This window comes from Protomyctophum bolini, assembly GCF_963924005.1.
Source record: "Protomyctophum bolini genome assembly, chromosome: 15".
NCBI lineage: Eukaryota > Metazoa > Chordata > Actinopteri > Myctophiformes > Myctophidae > Protomyctophum > Protomyctophum bolini.
The window spans coordinates 33,145,412-33,170,015 of NC_137876.1; the positions used below are offsets into that span (position 1 = coordinate 33,145,412).

Here is a 24,604-nt window from a genome sequence, read left to right on the forward strand (position 1 = left end):
AGTTGAGCGTTGGGGAGGAGGGGGCTCGGTTGCCGGGAGAAATGGCGTGAATGTGATTGACGGTTGCCAACGAGCCGCCTTTCGGACGTTTTCACCGGATAACTACAGAAAGAGAGAGATGTCTTCACATGGGTAGCTTGAAGTTACGAGCCTGTCTACGGAGTTACACGAAAACTCTTCGCATGGCAACATGGCAAATGTTAAAGTTGCCATTCGAGTTCGTCCCCTCACTGCAAGGTAAGCCGATGTTCTTACTCTAACATTGTTATTTTGTATTGAAACGAATTATATATAAATGGGCGACGGGACGTCAACAATAAGCCTGCGTATTCGATTCTATTCCACTGGATCTGTTGTGTGACTTGTGTGACAGTGCTGTTACCAATACCAACCAACTTCCAAGGGAATTGTCAAGTTGTGAGCGCTGCGCGGACAATGAAGTCCGCTTCCGAACGACTCACTCTCATCCCTCATGCATTATGTTTTGTCTTGTGCAGAAGATAATAATTATTGTAGGCAAAACTGCTACAGCATAAGCATTATGGATTGTTATCAACTTTAAACACAGTTTCCAACTCTTTGAGTTTGAAGAGCGGGCCTTTATAATGGCACATGGTGATTGGTGAAACAGACAGCAACTGTAGCTGTCAGTATAGAGACTAGAGAGGGAGGGGAGGGGGACAGTCAACAGTGTGGTTACTAATGTGGAGAAAAAAAAATCAAATTACGGCTAATCCTACGTGGAAAGCAATTTTAGGTCTACCTCTAATAGTATAGTAATCTAATAAAGCTGCACACATTTACCCCATATCTAATCTTACAGACGCTTGCTTTAGTCTATAGAGAATTGTGATTACAAAACATTTGACTATAAATCTATGTCTTTATTACTTTTGGTTGACTATTCACCTTTTGTTTGACAACAAAAACGTGAGGAGAAAAAGCCCCCATTTTACAGTGCTGTAAAATTCAATGTTGAAGTAGCACAATAACACCGGGAGGCAGTAAAGTCAGCAAGTCTCAATAGAGCACCCCCACTACTGCCACTACTTTTAGGCCAAATTACTACAGCATGTTGAGTTTAACGTCTTTTAGGGGAGCCAGAGTTGGGAGATATTACATACTGTACTTGCTGGTTATTTTTGCTCATGTAATTCATCTAAAAGCTACTACAGCATGTCATAAATGTTAAAGGTACACTATGAAGGACAGGAAAATAATATAATAGACCGTCTTCATGACATTTTGCAATTCAAAAGTACTCTTAGTGGTGGAAAAAGTACTAATTATTTTTTACTTGGCATTACATTATTCAGAAAACGACCTTCTGTGTCACTGAGATAACGTTATAAAGAGAGCCCAGCCAGCCAGCCAGCCGTGTTTGTCAATAGGCCTGGCATAAGCATGCAGTCTTTTGTTTCAGACTTCAGCTGACCAATAGCCTACAGTGGCCATAACTGAATGGGTAGTGTGGCCATGTGGGTAACAGAAGGCCCTAGCTGGTTTTGTCCAGGCCCCGGCTATGTGTGAGTGTCCCTGAGCAATACTACTGAATACTTGACCACTAACTGCTCATCCCTCAGCACTCATCATGACCATCTGAGCAGTCAGCAGCTGGGCAAAGCTGAAATTGAACATCCCCTGTTAAGAACGATCTCCCTTCCCTTTACTATATGGAATAGGAGGATTATGGGCCCCTCAAAAGAGCAGGCAGTATGTTACTATGTTCCACATGAGCTAAAAAAACATCTCAAAACAATATTGTCAAAGTGCTCTATTTGGGTTTGTAATCAAAACAGAGTTTTAGGGGTTTTACCCAATTTCCATGGAAAATAGTAAAACCAGAGAATGCAAGGGGGTTGATCTGCACCAACCACCCCCCTTGCATTTCTCTTCTCTCCATGTTGACGAGAGCCTGGTTAGAGATTGAAAGGCTGTGGTTTAGGGCAGGGCCGGTGGCAAAAAGAAACCCGCGGGGAAAGGCACACGATTACGACAGCCTCCTTGTCTGCTGCGTGCCGCAAACGGAGGCCATCAAAGTGCCGAGTATTGCGTGATGTTGCACGGCATGGTAGCATTTCTCCATTATTATCATCACCCTTGCCTTGGACATTTAAATTCACTCCGCTTCACCCTGAGAGGCTTCTTCCAGTTTCACTCTGTTGCATCAGATTGTGCCTTGTTCAGCAGCTGGGGTGCACACAGCTGGCCCTGTTCCTCTCTCTCTCACATGCATGTGCATTCTCTCTCTCTCTCTCACACACACACACGTGCGTGCGCACATTTTTGTTCTGGAAAGGGTTCAACTTCAAACTGCCTCATGAGTGTGTGGGGCTGTTTTCATTTGAATCTGAACTGGTCAACACTGCACACTGACACAACTCTCGATTCGGCGGTTTAATGGACACACACACACACACACACACACACACACACACACACACACACAAAAGACACATTGTTGCAACTGTCATATGATGGCCCAATGTCATATTCTCAAATGAGCTCGAATTGTTCTGAACTTTTCTGCACACTCCCATAACCAGAAGAACAGTAACAAATGATACGTAGCCTAATCTCTTTTAGTTTAGATAAGGTAGTACTTTCAAGACAAATCGATCTACACTATGTGTTTATAGTATGCTTTCACCAACATTCATCACTTGACATTACTTTTCCTAATATGGGTATGTTAACATGGATGCTTATTGAGAGATGAGTTAAGAAAAGCTGTCATTCCTTTCTTGTCCACAGGGAGAGTTTGGATGGAGGAAAGTTGGCTGTACAGGTGGAGGACAAGTTAGTTAGGATCCGAAATGTGAAGGTGAGTGCTTTTGCAGAATACAGACCAACAACACACACTTCCACTAGGGAGTTGTGTGTGTGTGTGTGTGTGTGTGTGTGTGTGTGCCTGCATGTGTTGCATGGGTGCATTCCCTTGTTTATGGGATGTGCCTGTGTCTGTGCGCAAACATCTGTGATTGAGTTTCAGTACGAGTGAGTCTGTGATTGTGTGTTTACGATTTACATGTTTAGTTTTTTTGGTGTGGGGTGTATAGGTCCCAGACTCCCAGTGAGGTGGGTGCATTCAGACTATCTCACTGACAGGATGTTTACAGTCTTGGAGCGGCCACTTCCTGCTTGATTCCTCTGGCGTTTATTATAAAAGTGTTGAGCCTGCTCTCACATACAGTACACGGACCCTCCCCGTCATACACAAGCACTGACACACTGACCACAGCACACACAAACAACAGCACTGGCAAGATACTCCAGATACGTGAAATACGAGGCTCTGTTTGTAACAAAGGCCATTTTTAGTAAGGACCAAAAGATGATCATTAATGAGCTAAAACAATCCATAAAGCTAAATAAAGTTCACCACATTTGCAATACCATAAAGCATAGTCTAAGTCTTAAAGATGTGCTTTTGAAGGTAATTTTTTATGTGATTCAAAAAAGCATCTGTTACCAATTATCACAAGTGATGTGAAGTTATACATTTTTTATTAACAAAGGCACCCAATCTCAACGCTTTCCCTGTATTCACTTATAAATCAGTCAGCTTCAATAGATGAGTAGCTGTGATTTGTTGAAGCCACATTGTTATAGTCTGTATGCTGCTGCAACAGAGTGGCGCCTGCTACCGTGTCTGAATCACTACCAGCCACCAGGGTGTTATTCTAAAGAAAGAAATATGTTGTGATTTATATGAGGAAAGAATTCCTTTGATAGTTTCTAGGATTGGAGTTTGAGCATACTCAGACAAATTCAATGTGGTTGCATTTTGCAATAAATGTATGCATGTATTTCATCCTTTTGTTTGATTGTATCATTTATGGATATATTTGTAAATGACATATGCACATGTTCTGAGTGATTACAGAATAGTAGCATTGATCAGATAAAATGTGTTTGTGTTTACACACATACACACATACACACAAACTGGAAAAAGACCTGATGCTTGTATTGTTTACATTTGGCTCTGCTTTTACACGGTTGTATGAAGAGACGGCAGACAAAGGGACGAGCAGGAAGTCAGTTCAAAATGATGGTGACAGAAGAGCCACATATGGCCTCATTCTGTCTGGGAGTGGGACGAACCCGCTGTGGTTCTGGTGGGACCCACTCCCATGGGAATCATTATTTATGGAAAAGGGGACACTTTTGGAGTAATTCAAGACAGAGAGAAGAGGGATTTCTAGAGGACAATAAACTACAGGGATACTGACACCAAGACACACAACATTATAATTGAATTGAACTGAGCAAAAGGTGAAATGTGAAACGATAAAGAGAAACAATAAGTGAGTGATTATACAAATCTTGCTGACTACGCTCAGGATGATTAGTTATTAGTATTAATTAGTATTATTAGTATAATACTATATTCACTTTTACAGTATTCACTTTTATGTTCATTTAATTTTTATGTTCCAATTTAAGATTATATGCTAAAATCAACCAAAAGATTTGGCTCTGCTGCCTTCTTCAGTGCTGTGTATCTGTGTCTTTTACTGAGAGCACTAACAGGGCATTGTTGCTCTTAGCGAAATCTGGGTGCCACAAGGCCATTGTTGAGTATCATAACAGTACTTCGGCGCTAAAGAAACAGGTTAAAAGGTCAGTTAATTGCGTGTGAGGAATTGATACAGACATAATTTGACTGAGTCATCAGTTTATCACAGTCAGTTTAATACGAGAGGGTGAACAGTGAATACAGATTATAAAGTGATGCGTAATGTTGTCCTAAACAACAGCTCTGCCTGGGCTTGTCTTGCGATGGTAGGCAGTGGCACCTATAGTGAACAGGATGTGATTAGTGTTAACCCAGTGAGGTCGATAATGTACTGAATGCTTCAATGCTTGTAATGAATGGAAAAGGCTTGTCTAAAATTCAAGTCCACACTCCACAGCAGTACCACAATGCTAGAAGAAGGCCTGTATAATATATTTAATGCAACTTTACTGTTTTATTTGTTTATCACATGGCATGCTGTTTGTCAAATGTCCATACTTCAGTACAATATAGTAGCTACTAGCTACAGAATGCACACGGTATGGTATATTATATACTGTGTGTGCTATTGTGTTACTAAAGCCTGATTTAAGTGTTGTATGACATGTCACACAAAAATAATGTATTTTCAGCACATTTTAAAAGTTTAAATACATTATGTTGAGCAGCAGAGTATGGCCTTGACCTGCTCTATTATGTAAAGAGATGGCACTCATCACAATAAATTACATTGACTTCACTTGACTTTGTCACCGGAGCATAAAACACTGTACTTGGTCAGTATCAGACACTGGTCACAGGTCATTACACAGGTCATTAACCCAATTCAACACAATGAAGCGTCTTAAGAAAACACAGCATTAAAATTAATTGGGATTGATCCCTAATATTTCGTGTCTCTCTCCCCTAACTCTGCCTAGCTGGATGGACGGACAGACGGTGCTGTAGATTCCAGGGAGAAGCTTCTAGAGTTTGGTTTTGACTACTGCTACTGGTCAGCTGACCCCGCAGATCCCCGCTATGCCTCACAAGAGGAGGTAAGACACCTGTACTGTACATTATGGAGATCGTGTCCCTTTATTATAGATGGACGGGTGGAAAGGCGGATGGTTAGGCAGATGGTTGGTTCGATGGATGGAAAGATTGATGCCAAATAGATATATTATATTATATTATATTATATTATATTATATTATATTATACTTAATAAAATGTCAATCAACCAATCAATCATATCTTACGTACCTACATACTTTCAAAAGCACAAAGCTGGGGACAGTAGCAACTGCTGCTACAGGCGGCCACTTGTGTAGTGCCATCTAAGGATGTTTGCTGTCGTCATGCTATGGTCCGTGTCCTGGACAGGGTGTAGGGCGTAGGGCTAGGCTGTGTGTATGTGGACAGGGTGTAGGGCTAGGCTGTGTGTATGTGGACAGGGTGTAGGGCTAGGCTGTGTGTATGTGGACAGGGTGTAGGGCTAGGCTGTGTGTATGTGGACAGGGTGTAGGGCTAGGCTGTGTGTATGTGGACAGGGTGTAGGGCTAGGCTGTGTGTATGTGCGTGCTGTCGTCATGCTATGGTCCGTGCCCTGGACAGGGTGTAGGGCGTAGGCTGTGTGTATGTGCGTGCCAGGCCGAACTCTAAACACTGGCCAGGACTCTACATTGGGCAGTCACAATCCCCGAGTACCAATGGACATTGAGCCAAAAGGAAATGCTGTCCTTGAAGACAAACCACAACAAGGAGGTTGTTTGTGCACGTGCGCTGCGCGTGTGTGTTTGTGTTTTTTTCCACTTTACAGATGGTCTCTTAGACTTAGGGGATTGGATATCACTCCATCTGTTACCCAGAAGTCTCTGTGCCTCAGTCATGGCACGGCCATAGCCTTTCATGTCTGTCCTGTGATTGGATGATTTTATCTCTTTGGTGATGTTCTGATTGGAGGTTGCTGCTGGAACCGGAGAGTAGGGGCCCTGGCTGCCCAAACCAAATCAAGAGAAAGTGTCCTGCCTATGATCAGTACTTTATTTGGATTTCTTTACAAATAAAACAGAAAAACGTACGCATACGTATGCATGGACATTATGTATGAGGATAGACAAGATGAACAAATACAAATAAATGAAATTAACAATTTAAATTAGTTTACACGACCAAACACGCAGCAGCATCATCAACCGTATGTTTACTAAGACGGTAAACAATCAAAAGGGCATTGCCTGACCATGGCATGGATCACATCAAGGACCTGCAACATGACTGAGGAACACGTTCCACTTCAAATCATATATATCATATATTTAACTGATTATTCATATTGAAAGAAAACTTCAACAGAGCAGCCACAATTCCAAGCTGAGTGAACCATACAGTACATGTGCTGGAGGCAAATCCTCAGACTTCCATTCCTTAACAATGATTTTCCTGTCCACCTGTATGCTGTATGAATCCAGTCAGCTAGAGGTGCGGGGAGGTGTTTTAATAGCGATGGATCACCCAGAATAAACAGAGCAGGTGTATAAGGAATATCCTGGTTTGTGATTTGCATAATATTCTCATGAATAGCACACCATAGAGTCTGTACCCTAGGGCACTCCCACAATACATGAATAAGTGTACCGGGGTCCTCACCACACCTCCAGCAAACCGGACAAAGTGTCCTGCCTGATCATTATTATTGCAGGAATAACACTTGAAAATGTATTCATGTTGAAAGCCCTATTTTATAGGCCTAGAGTATCTCTCATTGTCTTTTCGTTCTTATTAGTTTGACTGTACGACACAATAGCTGCGTCATTGGCTTTACATTATTTCTATGTTACTGTCTTTGTTTATGGAGATCCACTCCATGCCACTCCCGTCAGGACTGACCTTCCTCCTCTCTGAGCCGTTCTTTGTGCGTGTTGCTGAAAGACTGGGCTGTGACTACAGCCTACACACAAACGCAGAGCAAGACACAGTACAGTACTTATCTTCTGTCTGTCTGTCAGTCAGTCTCTCTGCCCTGGTTCTCAGCCTCCATCCTTGACTGAGTCCAGTCAGAATGGCCTGGAGGCCACAGACTGCACATTCCACTGGTGATGCAGGGTGGGTGACGAGGGTCAGAGTGTGTGTGTGTGTGTGTGTGTGTGTGTGTGTGTGTGTGTGTGTGTGTGTGTGTGTGTAAGAGAGGGGGAGAGAAATGTATATATATTGGGGGAGGGGTTAATACAAACCAGAGCCACTCTGACCTATTTTTCCCAGCCCGGATGTCAATAAACTGGTCTCATGATTGAGGAATCTGGTCGATGGCCTCGTCAGGCAACATGCGTGATTTAACATCACAGTTGAAAACATTTGGATGAACTGTTGGGTGAATGGGTGTCATCTGAAGAAAGGTCAGCTATGGAGCAACAGCCAATATCATCGACAACACATGCTTTAGTTGTGTTAATTAGGACGTCACCTTTTCTCATACAAAAATATTGCCTTTTCGTACTATATTTGGCCTATCTTTTGTCTCAGAGCTGAGACAATTGATCTGGGTTCTCTTCCTGTAAAGTCCCTGTGGGGCAGAGACAGTCGAGGCTGTGGTGGAACGAAACATGAGGATCTGGATCTTAACGCGTGCTTTTCCAGTCCAGTGCTTATCCCACCACACCCAGTAAGCTCCTCAGAGACCATAGCCTCATAGCCCCCCATGCACTGTCTGTAGACTCTGTACTGTACCTCCCCTCCCAGCCCACTCCTTCCAGCTCCCCTTGCTGCCTCCGTGCTGTCTGGACAGATCACTGATACTGTATAGTATACACTATACAGTATGTTCTCCAACAGGGAGACGTCTGCATATATGGTCGAGCCTTACTTAAACAGAAATAAGAAAGGGGTGTTTAACGTGGATGCTGGTGTCTTTAAACTATGGTCTGGGAGCCAAAATAGGGCTGTGTGTTACTGTTACTGGTGGGTCCCCACATGACACGGTTTTTATGACTGTGGTTCCAGGGCTCAAAGATAGCTGTAATTTCTCACTCGGGGACGCAGGCTGAGCTAGTATCTCTGTTATGGGAGAGAGTAGATTATGGAAAGATAGAAGGCCGGGCGGGGAGAGCTGTGTTAGGTGAGACGAGGTACTCTTAAGATGTTGGAACAGGGCAGACGCTCAGCCGGGGTCTATAATGGAAGCCAGCTGTTGAATTAACACGATGGAGAAGTGGGGGCTATTTGTCTAAACATGCTGCCTTTTTTGCCAGGCATAGATATCATTTAATGTACTACAGTATTTTCCACTATTTAATCAACGCAGTGTACATCTCTGCTGTCATTGGCTACGGGGGGAAAGGGAAATGAAAAAGAGGGGGAAGGAGGATAGGGTTTAGATAGATGGAGAGAAAAGCGAATGGAGAGAGAGAGCGAGGGAATAAATGGAGACAAGGCGGAGAGAATTCCATGTTTGGAGGGGGTTGGGAAAGGCGAGGGGGTTCACTGACCAGCCCCCTGGCCCCTCCCCTCCCCACCACCACCCCAACCCTCGCCTGCCAAATTCACAGCTGCCTCGCTTAAGTCATTTTTCGCCGTTACATTTCAGCGCAAAGACGTCACTGTCAGGGGTTCAGTTTGCAGCACAATGCTGGTGTTTTATTACCAAGCGCATTCAGTCAGCTTGCTTCTCTCTTTTTTCTTTTTCTCCTCCTCCACACTTTCTCTCTCTCTCTCTCTCTCTCTTTCTCTCTCTCTCTCTCTCTCTCTCTCTCTCTCTCTCTCTCCTTGTTAATAACAGTGCGTGTGCAGGATTTGATTATGCTCTGGGTGTATCTGGGTCTGTGTGTCAGCAGTGCTGTTCTGGATCTAGACTGACTGAGGGGGAAGAATTGTCTCTCTGTATGGGAAGGAATCCCCCAATCGCACACTCGGGAGCATTTCATCCCTTTCACACACATTGGTCAGGGCTTGTCTGAGACCCAGCCTGGGTCCCATTAGCTACAGACGGGACAGTGAGCCGCAGTGCTGTCAACACTGAAATATAGCCCATATGGGGCCAGGTATAGGGCACCTGTGATTTACATGCGTGGTGAGGTGCTGCACAGCAGAGCCTGGGAAAGGGAGGAATGTTACAAGATGTGAATGTTTGGGTAGTCCTTACTGCATCAGGACAAATCAGGTACCATAGGCTCAATTAAGCTGTCAGTCACAGAAATAAGTTAACACAATTACTAATTGTCAAAATGTTCTGCCGCTCCTTATTTAAAGCCCATGTGACAAACAGCCCCACCCATCTGGCATCAGAGTTAGCATGAAATGTTTTCTCTTTGCATGATGCAACAAACAATGAACTGCATCTGCGGATATGCCTACAATGTGACACAAGTGGTCTGCTACAGTAGTATGCACTGATTTATCGCCTATACCGCTCTAGTACAGTGCCCTATGGGTTCCAGATGAGAAGGCTGGAGAACTCATTCCCAGCCGTCCATAAAGACGGTAACATTCAGTCCTGTGTGTGTTTGTGTGTACGCTCTGCCGTGGCTGCTTTAACTAGTATTGTGGGCGGAGAATCGAAAATCCTCCAAAGGCTCTTTCCAGATATCTTTTTTAAATGTATTTGCTTAAAGTCCAGTCGTTGCCCCCAGGGGAACATTGGGACTGCACTGGAACCATGCCCCTTTATTCTCTATCACCCCCTCCCTCTACTAGTGCCCCCCCCCCCTCTCTCTCCCATGTGTAGTCAGTTCCTGAATAATAAAGAGCGGCCTGTCTTTCTCTGCCCCCCCACCCAATACATCGACCTCTCTGGCCTTCCATGCAAATTTGACCTACAAATTCTGCAAATGTGTGACAAATGATTGTGCTATTGAATTCCAGCCAAACAACTTCCTCTCTTGTCTGTTGCTGTTTATTCTGTCCTGCTGTTTATTCTGTCTGTCTGTCTGTCTGTTCCCCTCAGACTTCACGTGTATCACTCCTTAGTCCTTTGACCCTGACTATTTCACTTGTAGGACGAGTCAAGGATCTGTCCAATGACATTTCTAATTCTTTCCCATCTGTAAACACATAAGCATGCAGCTTTGCTGAGGGACCGGCTCTAGTGTTTGTGTAGTCCAGTTGGAAAGCGTGGGATGGAAACTGGTTGACCTTAGGCTCCTTTTTCAGCTGTCCAGTCCTGGAGACAGAGAGGCAGAGAGGCTGAATGAGAAGGTTTCTTTTAGTAGCTTTTGGACTGTTTCTTTCCAATCAATAATTCAATTCAGGAATTGCACCTTATTGGTGTAAAGTGCAATAAAACTAATTATAGATTCTGCAGTGTTTTCCATTTGGAATGAGAGACGGAAAGAAAAAGGAGATTTCTTTTCTCTTTGGATTGAAGTCTTTGTGCAGCTGTTGTGTCTGTTCCACAGAGCAAGAAAGATATCAACTCCTCTGGAACTGCAAGGCCGTTTTTTCTTTGCAGTCACATTAAATCAGTAAGCTTCTTATACTGGCACTAAATACAAATCAAAATATCACAATCTCTAGTCCTGGCCTGGGACAGGGATGAGAAGAATGACAATGAGCAATCCTCTAGCTGTTTTTGCATGGCTGCTGGCTATTTTTATTTTACAGTCGCATTGTATCCTCAATCAAATTCTATTCCTGGACATAAAGGAGGAGAGACAAGTTTTGATGTTTTTGGTCAGAGAAACATTTCCACAGTATGACCATTGCCTTTGCAATCAATTCAATTTCAAGCTTTATTGATACAATGTACTTTATACTTCAGCATAAATTCATTTTGTCTTGTCTTGAAAGAGAGAGAGAGAGAGAGAGAGAGAGAGAGAGAGACAGCTTTGTAGTTATGTACATTAATGTCAGATGGAGCACAGAGAAGCAGATGAAGTTTATTTCTTGGCAGTCGCTACATTTCAATAAGCTTTATTGGCATGAAACACACTTCAGTGTATGTTGAAGTCTATTCTCTTTGAACTGTTAAGAGGGAGGGAGAGCTAGAAAGAGTGCAGCTCTCTTTCTGCATGGCTGTTTGGCCGTCTTCTTTTCCTTCTAAATATTCAGTGGCTGGGCCCTACAACAGATTTAGTCTAATCTTCAGAGACTCCCTCCCACTGAGTGAAGCTATGAATCTGGGGCCGTTGGGTGACGTCAAGGCTGGAGAAGGCAGTCATGGAGAGCTGATGTTTTCAAATGTGGTGAGGACTCTTAACGCTGCCTGGCTTCAGCCTGCCTGCAGCAATCGTTCCTGATGACGTCACGCACGCATGCACGTACATAGGCACACACACGCACGCACGTACATAGGCACACGCACGCACGCACACACACACACACACACACACACACACACACACACACACACACACACACACACACACACAATTTTACAAGCAGGCATACATTTACAGCACAACACACACACACACACACACACACGTAAATATAGTCCTTCAGGGCTTAGTGTAGGGCAGGCCACATAAAACCAGCCCAGCAACTTAAGTCCTCAACAGCCAATGATTAGAGGCCTAAACCTATTACTGAGACATTAAACTCTCTCTCTCTCTCTCTCTCTCTCTCTCTCTCTCTCTCTCTCTCTCTCTCTCTCTCTCTCTCTCCCCCTCTCTCCCTTTCTCCCTCTGCCTCCTTTTCTGTTTATTTTCTGTCCTAAGACCAGCCTCGTTCTGTACAACCTGTATTTATCAGGGTCTCAATCAGATCTCTGGCACAGGACTCAGCTGTTTCCTTGTTTATCAGCAGACGTCATGGTCCTCGGAGAGTTCTGTTTAAAAAATGATCCACTTCTGCTACAACACAGACATTTTGTCCTTGCTCTGACTCTCGAGTTTTGTATGCTAACTGCTTTTTCTGTCTGTCAGTTTATCTGTCTCTGTTTGTGGCTTTTCATAGTTCACTTCAAAATATATTGTTTCATGCCTTTCGCCTTTAGATGTGTCTACTCTCTACCATAATATGTCTGTCCCTCCCATCTGTCCGTGTGACTGACTGCAGTGCTCAGGTTTCTCATTGTAATTGAATTACTAGTCTACACCCACCGTCCATCCGGGCTATTGGACAGTGACGACAGATCCCATTGCCAGTGCCACCAGGCAATGCGACCACGACTGCAGATCCCATAGCCTGTGGCCAAAGTTTTACTAAACAGCTTACATTTGGAAAATGTGAAGAATGGTATGTCAATGTTCAATGCCCATGTGCAAAGATCGATTGGTCAACCCACTAAGGAGAAAGATGAATGAGGCCGGACTGACTGTTTTGTTCATCTAATAGTAGGATTAACAGTATTATAGTAGAATATTTAAAATGTTTTCCTTGTATGCAGTGAAAGGATTCAAACCCTCAACATTCTGATCTCATGGACTTAGTCCTACTTTTGGGTGTTGTTCTACTGCATTCTACACCCCCTAACCCCCCTGGTTGGCCCTATGACTTTAACCTGTACTTCCTTGCCAAGTATGAAATCTATATTCTGCTTTCCTCTCTCTCATTGTATGACTGTTTGTGTGTTTTCTTTGTGAGGAAAAGCAAACTAGTGCGGCACTACTGGGGCCTTTGTCATTCTTTTAGATGGGATTTCCTCTGGGTTGGCTGGTCGGTCGTCGGAGAGCTGTGCTCCTCACAGGATGGACATGCGAACATGAGCGCACACACACACACACACACACACACACACACACACACACACACACACACACACACACACACACACAGTTTACAAAGGCATGCATATATGCAACTAAGTCAAAGGAATACTAGTGTACACTAATACACACACACACCATTATAGACATTTGTGTGCAACTTGCATTGCAGACGTTTGTGTGCAAGCGCAATAGCGCATACACGCATTCATTTCTCTCACATATAGACAAACCACATACTGTACTGGGCCCCTCACATGGTAGGAGCTGTGTGTGTGTGTGTGTGTGTGTGTGTGTGTGTGTGTGTGTGTGTGTGTGTGTGTGTGTGTGTGTGTGTGTGTGTGTGTGTGTGTGTGTGTGTGTGTGTGTGTGTGTGTGTGTGTGTGTGTGTGTGTGTGTGTGTGTGTGTGTGTGTGTGTGTGTGTGTGTGTGTGTGTGTGTGTGTGTGTGTGTGTGTGTGTGTGTGTGTGTGTGTGTGTGTGTGTGTTATTGCTTGGGTTAATTAAGTCTATCTCCTGCGTGTTTGGGGCCCAGCAGCCTGCAAGGCACGCTATGTACTGTAGCAGTAATTCTGCCCCCCCGTCTCTTTTATTACTTATTTATCAGTTTTGCTCCTTCCTGCTCTGCTTGGCTCTCTACACTAGAACATCCATTTTCCTCCCCACAATGCACCTGGGCCCTTACCCCATCTGCATTGTTCATCCACAGTTTGTATGCTACTGTAATGTGTAGGTAGTTCCACAAGTAGGTTGAGACAGTCAGTGAGGTCATGTTTAACACATAGATCCTAAGGACAGGTATACTCGTCCTATACATTTATAGGCTCGTCTTAAGGCGTTTGATGTCGCTATAAGAAGGCCTGTTCCATCTTTGGAAACGCTCCGGTTGCTACGGAGGCTTGCTAAGGCCTCGCCACCACTGTTTCTGTTTCTGCACAGTAATTTGCTTCTGTATTAGCCGCGGCCTTTGCACGCTCTTTTCTTGAAACTACAGCGCTGTCCGTGGTTTTGAACAAATCGTCGATGTTCGGAGGTCATTTGTGATTATCCGGTGATTGCATTTGGAACATTGGCGTTTTCTAGAGCAAGGATTGGCCTATTTAGCTCGCTAGCATTAACTAATAATTTAGCATCCAAAATGGAACCCAAAATGGAACGTGCATCATCATACTAAAACAGATTCTGATCCGGTGGCACCCCAGCACCACCACTTTCGTCCACCAGGTGGTACTCAATGTGTTAAGTAGTTTTTATAGAAATTTCTACACAATGCACGATCACACTAATCAAACTAATCAAGTTAATTGGGCTCACGGCTGAGGGTCACTCCAGCGTGTTGCCGAGCAATGTTGATCAATATAACCACTTTCAACTCTTGAGATCTACAAACTCACAACGCGTTGCAATGTGTTAACTTAAGAGTTTGTAGATTGCTCTTTTTGCTACTTTGTGTGACATTGTCATATGATTAAGTATAAAATGGGGCACTCATTGATGAATAAAACATTAGAGAATAAAGATGAATAAGGTTTATGTCCAACAGTGACATACATTACCCCATCAGTACTGTGTCGGGGTAACCTATCTTGTCTAATTCATATTCAGTTGGACCAGCTTCTGCTTGGTTTGTGTTTCGCTCTTTTACTTCAAGAGGTTGAACTAAAGTTTACGCTCCCGCTTGGAGGCATTTTGCCGACTCATGGTTAAAAGGAACACTCTGGCGACAAATGAAAGCACGGATTAAAACAATAGAGATCCTGTACATGGGTGAAAGAGAAACGGTTTTGGGGAGCGAGGGAATGATTGAAGTGAAGTTCCTGCTCTTTAAGCATGGCCAGGAGGCACCCTCAGTCTTGTTTTGCCCCCACATGGAGCTATTTAAGAGGGTCAACTTTAACAATGGCTGTATTGATTCTGTCTATTTAAGGAGGAGATGTCTGTCTGCCATTTTTTTGTTTTTAAATGGTAGGACGAGGACAAGACGGGGAGGCGCTAGTCTTTGTCTCCATGTTTGAGCTCCCATTCAGACAAGAGGTAGGGGGCCAAATGTGGTGGTCTGGGGTCCACTTGCTTGGACTTGTGTCCATGTATGGGCCCAGTGCCATGCGTTGAGCAACAGATGTTCCGAGCAGGCGCGGAAAAACTCTGAAAGACTGTAGAACATGAATCTGACTATTCCCACATCTTGGAACATTAAAACATTATATAAGAGCAAACCGTCTTCATTAGTGAGGATGTATGCACTACAGTGCAACAGAAAACAGTCAGATTATTTATATATGACTTTGCTTATTCCATTGAATATAGCCAACAATAAAAAAAGAAAACTTTCAACTGAAAAGAAAATCAGTAATGTGTAAACTAAGGATCATATCTTTTATACAAGAACACCCAATCCCAAATGTGTGGATTAATATATTCAATATATTATATATAATATTCAAAAAAAGAAAGCCTTTTTTTCCGAACTTCTGGACGCTAATATAAACATTAAAAGCTAATTTGCATAGAGATTACATTAAAATAAAAGCAAATTCATATTTTAGCTTGTCTTGGTGTACATGGGACTTAATAGTTGTGTAGACACAGTATTTTGATACTGTAGCAACGCCCTCACTCTGTGCGATCTGCAAAGTCATCTTGCCGGGTGTAGTTAGGCCACAGACAGATAGACAGACACACGCACACGAACGCACACGCACACATCATCATCCTTTTTCGACCGCGGTCGAAATCATGAATTTCACAATGCCACGCCAGACTTCCCGGTCCTTCATTGCCATCCCCAGTTCCTGCCTACTGATGCATGTGTCCCTAGCGATGATGTCAGGGAACGATTCGAGGTTTCTACCTGCTTTGAGGCAGGATTCCAGAGAAGAAGGGAAGATATAACCTCATGATCAGCTCTGTAGCAGTGGCCGGCAAACTGTGTTCTTCTGGATCGGACTAGTGAAGAAACACGGGGAAGGTTGCCGTATATTAGAGAAGTCGATGGGTGGCTCTTCCAAGAGAGATTTTGCACTCTCATTAGAAGGCCGGTGTGCCATCCTGTTTCTCTAATTTCTTTGAAAGTGTCCATGTCTCGGAGCCATAGAGTAGAATTGGCTCGACGATCGTTCTAAATATTTTTACTTTTCTTACTAAGTTTAGATGACCAGATCTTATGCATATCATTGCAGGCTGACCAGCCCATACCCTTCCATACACTTCCAAAGGAGTGTTGTTAAGTGTTTACTGCTTTGATAACATGGTTATTGTTGGATTTGCATATATTTACGTTACCACACACACACACACACACACACACACACACACACACACACACACACACACACACACACACACACACACACACACACACACACACACACACACACACACACACACTTCTGGACATAAAAGAAGAACCATTTTGTTACCACTCAGTCCCATTGGGATTCTTTCACAATGTTGAGGCCTCAGAACACTGAGAGGGTTCTTTCATCTACGTCCAACCTAAACCCATTCCCAGGGTTTGTAAGTCCACAGTAACCCAGGCTTAGATCCAGGTTCTGATACCTCCTGATGCTTGGTAGCGCGCGCACGCACACACGCACATGCACGCACGCACGCACGCACACACACACACACACACGTGACATGTACATATACATGCACATACGGCGCTGACACCTGCACATGCTGTACAGTACCTAGTTACTAGTACCTGGTACTTACATGTTGAATCACTCACTCACACACCACACGTCCATGTGTCTTCTGAGGACTTTTGACTGATTTCCATTGACTACATTCATTCTCTAGTCCAGTAGTCTCTAACCTTAACTCTCAAGACTACATCCTTAACCTTCCTTAACCCTAACCTAAACCTTAACATACATTTTATTCAAAGCCTATAACCCCAATACGCAAGTCCTAATCCTAAAACAGCCGCTTGAAATTTTAGGAAAATGTCCTCACTTTCTGTAATTCATCTTGCTATCCATGTGAGGACACATTTTAGTTCCCACCAAAAAAGGGGTGTTAGGTTGAAAGTGTTCCAGTGTTTGGACTTGTGAGATCCTGGAAGCTTGGGGTGCATTCCTCTCCTCTCCTGTCTACATGCCCACCGGTCTCCTTGGTCCAGGGGCCAGGGAGGGGAACCCTTCACTGATCCCAGGGTGTGTTATGGTTCTGGGGGAGAATGTGCTGCATCTGGGGTCTGGTTCGGATCAGGTTGCTGCTCCCAGGCCTGTGTTTGCTTGGGAGCGAGGCTGTGGGGGCCCCCCATGGACGATGGAGAGGCCATGTCCTTAATGTTGGGTGGGAACTGGTTCTGTGTTTTTATTGAATATCCAGGGTGAACAAAGCAGGAGAACACGATAGAGATCTTGTATCGCCTCCACCTTTAATCTTGCACCGACGAAAGTGTGTTCACACACTTCACACACCTACAGAGTAAAAGCAAGAGTGTTAATTTAAACTACATACTGAACATCCACATCTTGCTCACTGTTAAAAAACTGTACAGCAAGGGCAACTGTGCCTTTACCAAGATTTAATTTCTATTGTCCATTTGCTCAACATATAACTTAACATTGATTACAGTACGCACGCACACACACTGTACCTAGAGCTAAACGTTGCTTGCCAAGACATCATGCAATGTTGGCCATAAAAACATACGTAGGTGGTTGTGACTGGGTTCGGCCCCCTGTGATGCCAACAGCCTCCCAGGCTCTGGCTCTCAGAGGCGGGCGATGACGGAAGGAAAACAAGGGTCCCGGTTAGATTGTTTTGTATGAGACCTCCTCTCCCTCCCCCGTCTCACCACCACACTGCTTATTTTCCTGACGCAGTCACTTTGAAAGTTTCTCAACGCACACTTTTTCTGTAGTTGCACACACCATGCATACACACTGACTCATGTAGACTACAGTATGTACTATATGCAGTAACAACATACAAACTCACAAGCATAACACAGAAGTTTACACACATTTCTAATTACAGTACGTGCACAAATACGCACACTTGCTGGAAGTGTCACGCGACGCGTCGTACAACAATAATTGGCGTTCCAAGCATAAATTGGCCTTTAGTGTGCGGTGTCACATTAGTTTGTAGATTGCCTATTTTTGTTGCGTGACACAATGCTTGACCAAGTATAAATGGAACGTTACACAGTAGTACAGTACACAGTACACACCACATACACATCCTCGCCCCACTAGGTGTTTACCCTGAGTATTAGCTGAAACCTCCCTGCTCCTTAGCCAAACACCTCAGCCAGGAAGGAGAGGTCCAGACTCCCTACTCCCTCCCCAATGCTGGCCTGGTGCCTCTTTATTGTGATTGTGAAGCCTTGGTTCCAATCTGCACGCATGATCTAACACAATGTGAACCTAAGTGTAAACACCTTCTCGGCTCATAACGGCAGCATACGTGTGGTCTTTTCTCACAACTTAAGCAGTTGCCACTGTTTTTGACATCACAACACGACATGTTCCAAAATACTCTATGTTCATTTTAAGAGATTATTCGATTATTATTTTAATTTGAGAAAGTACATGCCATTCATAGCACTCAGTAGATCTTTTATTTTTTGATTTTCTTTTATCAGCATTTCACAATACTTTTTATATATATCTTTTATATTTTTTATATATACTGTATTTATCAGTTGCTCATAGTTTTGGCGGCTTTGTCAGAGTGACGTCAGACATCTGTCCGCCGGACGGCCGGCTCTCCCATTAGCCAATTTTTGAGTGGTGCAACCACTCCTACAACCAGCAATGTCCGTGTACCTGTGTACATACCTGTGTAAATGAGCACGAGTATGTGACTTATTTATACCAGTAGGGGGCGCTAGAAACAGAGAGGGGTAGTGCTGTGTCTCTAATGAGAGAGATAGAGAGAGAGAGGGGGGGGGGGGGGGTAATTGCACCACTCAGTTCACACGTGTGTGATGATGGGACTCAGGTAGTGTCAAGTGTCAAAATTGGTTCTAGTGGCTGGATGCTACCGGTTCTATCATATGCAACCTGTAACTATTTGTATTGGTCAGCCTGGGTGTGTATGCAGGATTACATATATGTGTATATTCAGGGTTCTGGGTGTAAATTAATCATTTATGTGTGTTTTGTTTGTCTTAGGTGTTCCAGGACCTGGGTGCGTCTGTGTTGGCAGGAGCTTCTGAGGGCTACAATGTGTGTCTATTTGCCTACGGCCAGACTGGATCTGGGAAGACTTATACCATGATGGGAACGCCGGTGAGCATGGGGGAAATTCGGGTTACTGCATGGAATGGGCTACATGTATATGCACACAGAATAACTCTTCCTACTTCCGGGCCGGTGTTACCGATGATACTAATTAAGGCTCTGTTCCATTTAGTGTGCAGTGTTTCTCAAACATTTTAATTTCAAGGATCCCCATAACTCTGAGAGTTACACACCCGTACTGGGCCATTTGGAAACCACTGAAGGACACTTTGAGACCCGCTGGTGTAGCAGAGTGTTTCCAGTGAGCCAACACGCACAGTAGCATCACACTGACTCTGTTTGACCAGAATGGAACAGAGCCTTCATTAGTATCATTAACACTGACTCTGTTTGACCAGAATGGAACAGAGCCTTCATTAGTATCATTAACACTGACTCTGTTTGACCAGAATGGAACAGACGCACAGAGCCTTCATTAGTATCATTAACACTGACTCTGTTTGACCAGAATGGAACAGAGCCTTCATTAGTATCATTAACACTGACTCTGTTTGACCAGAATGGAACAGACGCACAGAGCCTTCATTAGTATCATTAACACTGACTCTGTTTGACCAGAATGGAACAGACTCACAGAGCCTTCATTAGTATCATTAACACTGACTATGTTTGACCAGAATGGAACAGAGCCTTCATTAGTATCATTAACACTGACTCTGTTTGACCAGAATGGAACAGAGCCTTCATTAGTATCAGCGGTAACACCTGTGAAGGAAGTAGGGAAGGGGCCCAAGTTCTTTCTAAAATGGCGTGTGTGCAACTGTGCATAGAGCCTATTAGTAAAAAAGAGGATTCATGTGAAGGCAGATAGCCAATAGTGATTAGAGTGCATACCATATGGACGCAAAATGTCTTGATCAGTGAGTGTCTGGTTCAAATCCCTGCTGGGTATCATTCCCCTACTCTCTCTCAACTGTCACTATCAAATGGTTAACAACAGAAAAAGTAGCTGATTTGATAATATTTCTGCCACATAATTGTAAAGTCCACACTTTGATTGTTGACCAGCAATTTGGTGGCTCCGCGTGATCTCTGCCGACTAAAAGTCTGGGGAAATCTAAATTCAATATATTACACGCTGCTAACAAACCTACGGCCACTGCCTATTTCCAAATTGTTTCCACACAGCTTTACCGCATTTCTTGAATTTAGATGTCATTAGGCACACAAGCAGGCAGATATCTCTCTGTACTATGTACTTCCTTGGTGGAGGTAATAATAATATAATTATATATACAGTATATATATATATATATATTTGTTTTTTTGTCTATGATTGCAGGAGTCCAGTGGCTTGACACCCAGGATTTGCCAGGTAAGACGGTTATGTTTTAGCCATAAAAAAAGCCATGCCTTTTGATATGTGTTCATGTCATGTCTCCATGTAATATGCAACAGTATATAATCCATTAAGCATTGTATTAGTAAGGTGGTATAATCAATTAACCATCTTTCTTCCTGTCATGTTAGGGACTCTTCAGGTCTGATGACATCTCCCCAGATGGGCAGAACACAAGCAGAGTGGAGATCAGGTATGAACCAAATATCGGTTGTCTTATTAGGAAAGTGTCCCTGATGTTGAATGTGATGGTTGGAGTCAAACAACTTCAGTTATTAACTTCAGTTCAGCATGCAATAATATTATATCAGTTACGATAAAATAATATTTGGTTTAATTTAACATTGCAAAGTTTATACTAATTAAAGTGTTCTTAACCCATTTTGGGCGGAACCCCTTTTGGTGTTAGCATCACGTTATGCTTTAGCTATTGAAAAATTGCAGATCTACAAGCTCATAGTGCGCCACCGAGTGGCACGCTACGAGCTTGTAGGTCTGCTATTTTTGAAAAATCGAAGAACGACTGACATAGATTTTTCAGAAAACTGTCAGAATGTAGAAGACATTTTTAGAATCTGATCTCAGGTCAGATTGCCCTTTCCCAATTTATCATTTTTAGCTGATTCCATCAATGTTGTCACTGACCCTCTCCTGACTTCATGTCTGGTATGTTTCTAATCTCAATATATAATATCTTACCTTCCTACCGCTGCAGCTTCCTGGAGATCTATAATGAGAGAGTGAGAGACCTGCTGAGTGGTGGAGAGCAGAAGAAGAAAACCTCTCTGAGGGTCAGGGAACATCCTGAGAAAGGACCCTACGTACAAGGTAAGGCAGCTGTCCCAACTGGGCACAGTATATGAGTCTAAAGGACCATTTTATATAAATATACACATTAGTGATTTAAACCAAAGTCCTGCACAATGCTCTTGGAAAGCTTCAAATTGAATACGATACTAACTTTTAGATCCTGCTAGATCTTTGTCAAAGTACTCAGTCACCTGTACCTTAAAGGAGAACTTCAGCCATTTTCAACCATGACTTGATATCATTATGTTCATGTTCTTTAGCCATGGCCTTGTCTGAATATTTCATCACTTACTTGGTATGTAACAATCCCCTGCTTTCCCCACTTTAGCTTAATCCCTTTAAGCGGTAGCTCAGATCAGGACAATATGTGTTTTAACGTCTTGAGGTTCACAGTTCAGGTCAAGCTGAGGACAAAGTGGTAAATAGAGGTCCATTGTGGCCAAAAGACCATCGTTTCTACTCGGGCATAGTCTGGATTGATTGTGAAATGAACTATTCCCGGGTTGTGGTTCTGGGAGGTGAAGGGAGAACGGACACATGAGGCTAAATGTTTTTCTCCCTGAACACTAAATCTTTTCTTTGTGATATACAATACATACACACAGCCTCATAATTTGGTCCAATTATGGATTTGGACTTGGGACACAGTCTAGAGCATTTTGAGTAATGCTTGGTGTGTTGTATGTTTAGTTTGTAGGGCACTGTGGTGTGCGTGGTGAAACTGTGTTCCGAGTTTAACTGTTGATTACATCCACAATTGGTCTTAGTGGCTGTACTCCAACCCCTCCTTTTAGCTTTTGGCTTTCACATTCTTTCTCCCCTGCCTCTCTCTTTCTCTTCATCGTTACCCCCACCCCACCCCCTTCTCTCTCTCTCTCTCTCTCTCTCTCTCTCTCTCTCTCTCTCTCTCTCTCTCTCTCTCTCTCTCTCTCTCTCTCTCTCTCTCTCTCTCTCTTCTCTCACACTTAAGTCAGGATTTAGAATGCATTTGTACAATCGGCCTCCGGTATAAATGGGTTAAGGCCAAATTATACTTGTTGCATTCGCATATCCATGTTATCGCGTCATACTGTACGATGGAAAATTCGTCACCAGCTCGTGTCCACGTGTAACTTAGATTTTGTGACCGCATGGCGCACGTACTACATGTGCATACAACTACGGTGATTGCTCATGTGCTAGAAGTTAGAACAGAAGCAAGGACGCTGTGTTTGAGGAGAGTTTGTGTGAGGAGATCTGTCGCTACCCACATCTTTACAAGTCACAATTGGAAGCCTATAAAGACCTCCCAATGTGCTCAAATTCTTGGAAAGAAATTACTGTTACTGTAGGAAGTCTCTCTTGATCTCCTTTTGCTTTCTCCCCTCCAGTCTCTCTGCAGTGCAACCTTTCTCTGTTTCAAACCGTTATGCCACTTTGTTTCTCTCTCTGAAGTTCTCCTCCTCCCTTCTCCCCTCTCTGTATGACTTTAAAGTCCAACATCCACTCATTGTCTGCACCAGGAGAAATCCCAGCAGGCCCGGGGGAAGTGAGGTCACTTCCTCGTGGCTCCAAGGAGCACACTCCCCCCACACACACACACACACACACACACACACACACACAGAGCACATTGTCATGTTTAATGCTCTCACTCTCCCTCCCTCCGTTCCCCCCGTCCTTGTCTGTCCACACATCACAGTCATCCAATCTCTCACTTCTGCAGAAATATTCAACTGAGATGCTCCACACACTAATGATATAAAGGCTAATGTTACTGTACATGTTATAACTGGAAGTGGATGGTTATTAGATTGTTTCTGTGTTTGCAATCATGCACGTGTCTGTATGTGTGCCAGTGCGCGCGCGTGTGTGTGTGCGTGTGTGTGCGTGTGTGTGTGTGTGTGCGTACAACACTTTTAATTATTCTGATTCACCCGGATGTGGAGCAGTCTGACGTAGTTTCCAATGCGAGAGAATCCAGAGGGAAGACGCATTCATACCATGTGCTGATGAGACACATTTCCTTTGCCTAAAGAAATGTCTCTATCACTTTATCATTATGGATAATTCTCTACCTCCAACAATGTCTCTGTTAATTTGACTCGGAGTGTACAAATGTACAAACGGATTTGGTTACATCTGTACACTCTCTGAGTTACAAATAATACCGGTAGATACATTCACCACTTTCAACCTTGTGTCCCTAATTTGGGCATGTCATTAAGGCACTTATTGGCAAATATTTAGAAAATAGCCAATCTACGAGGTCACTGAGCTTGTGGATTGTCTATTTTTCCATTCATCGCATGCCGAAATATAGTGTGCACTGAGGATTTAAATATGCACTGCTTGGGTTTTGACTGTCTTACTTATCTCAGGGCCTGTCTGTGTCAAAGACATAACGCAGACTCTCATATTCTCATTTGAATAGGATCTAATGGCTATTCTGTCATCAAAGCTTGGCCCTTGGTCAACCCAAACGTGTAGTCACTCATGGTCTGTCCATTAATCTGCCCTGTCAGACCTGTCCCAGCATGTGGTGTCTGGCAGCAAAGAGGCCATGAGTCTGCTGGAAGAAGGTATCGCCAACCGCATCACTGCAGCGACCCACAACCATGACGCCAGCAGCAGATCCCATGCCATCTTCTCCATCCAGTACACACAGGTAAGGGTGAAACAGTTGAATCAATTTAATTTATATGGGAAAAATGTGTTTGAAAATACTGTAAATATAGCCTATTTTCACAGCGTGTCACATTGCGATGTGAGTTGTGATTTAAAATACAAAGTATAAAAAGGCTTAAGTGGATAATCAGACTAATGTATTTAGTCGAGTATAAAAACCCAATCCAATTGTTTCCCCCTTCGATTCAGTCAAGAAGGAAAAAGAAAATATGAGAAAACACGCTTCAAAATTATTCAATTGATTAATTGCTTAATAGTTAATTGATTGAATATTCGCTCAGAAAATAATCAATAGCAGCCCTACTGTACATTATCCCTGCTGACATCAGAGCTTTGTGTCAAATCTAATAGTTGTATCTTACCTTATAGCTTGCATCTAATAT

The 24,604-nt window shown here is 43.4% G+C and overlaps 1 protein-coding gene across 2 annotated transcripts in view; it reads left to right on the forward strand.

Annotated features, from left to right (window-relative positions):
• The first annotated feature begins 17 nt into the window (after window positions 1-17).
• The window catches only part of stard9 (StAR-related lipid transfer (START) domain containing 9), a 49,656-nt gene continuing 25,069 nt past the window's right edge, over window positions 18-24,604 (forward strand). For both annotated transcript variants that reach the window (XM_080784504.1, XM_080784505.1), the window contains exons 1-8: window positions 18-237; window positions 2,755-2,824; window positions 5,443-5,559; window positions 19,277-19,393; window positions 20,688-20,720; window positions 20,876-20,937; window positions 21,460-21,572; window positions 24,059-24,201. In XM_080784504.1, the coding sequence (XP_080640630.1) occupies window positions 191-237; window positions 2,755-2,824; window positions 5,443-5,559; window positions 19,277-19,393; window positions 20,688-20,720; window positions 20,876-20,937; window positions 21,460-21,572; window positions 24,059-24,201 (702 nt within the window). In that variant the 5' untranslated portion in view covers window positions 18-190. The remainder of the gene's footprint in view (window positions 238-2,754; window positions 2,825-5,442; window positions 5,560-19,276; window positions 19,394-20,687; window positions 20,721-20,875; window positions 20,938-21,459; window positions 21,573-24,058; window positions 24,202-24,604) is intronic.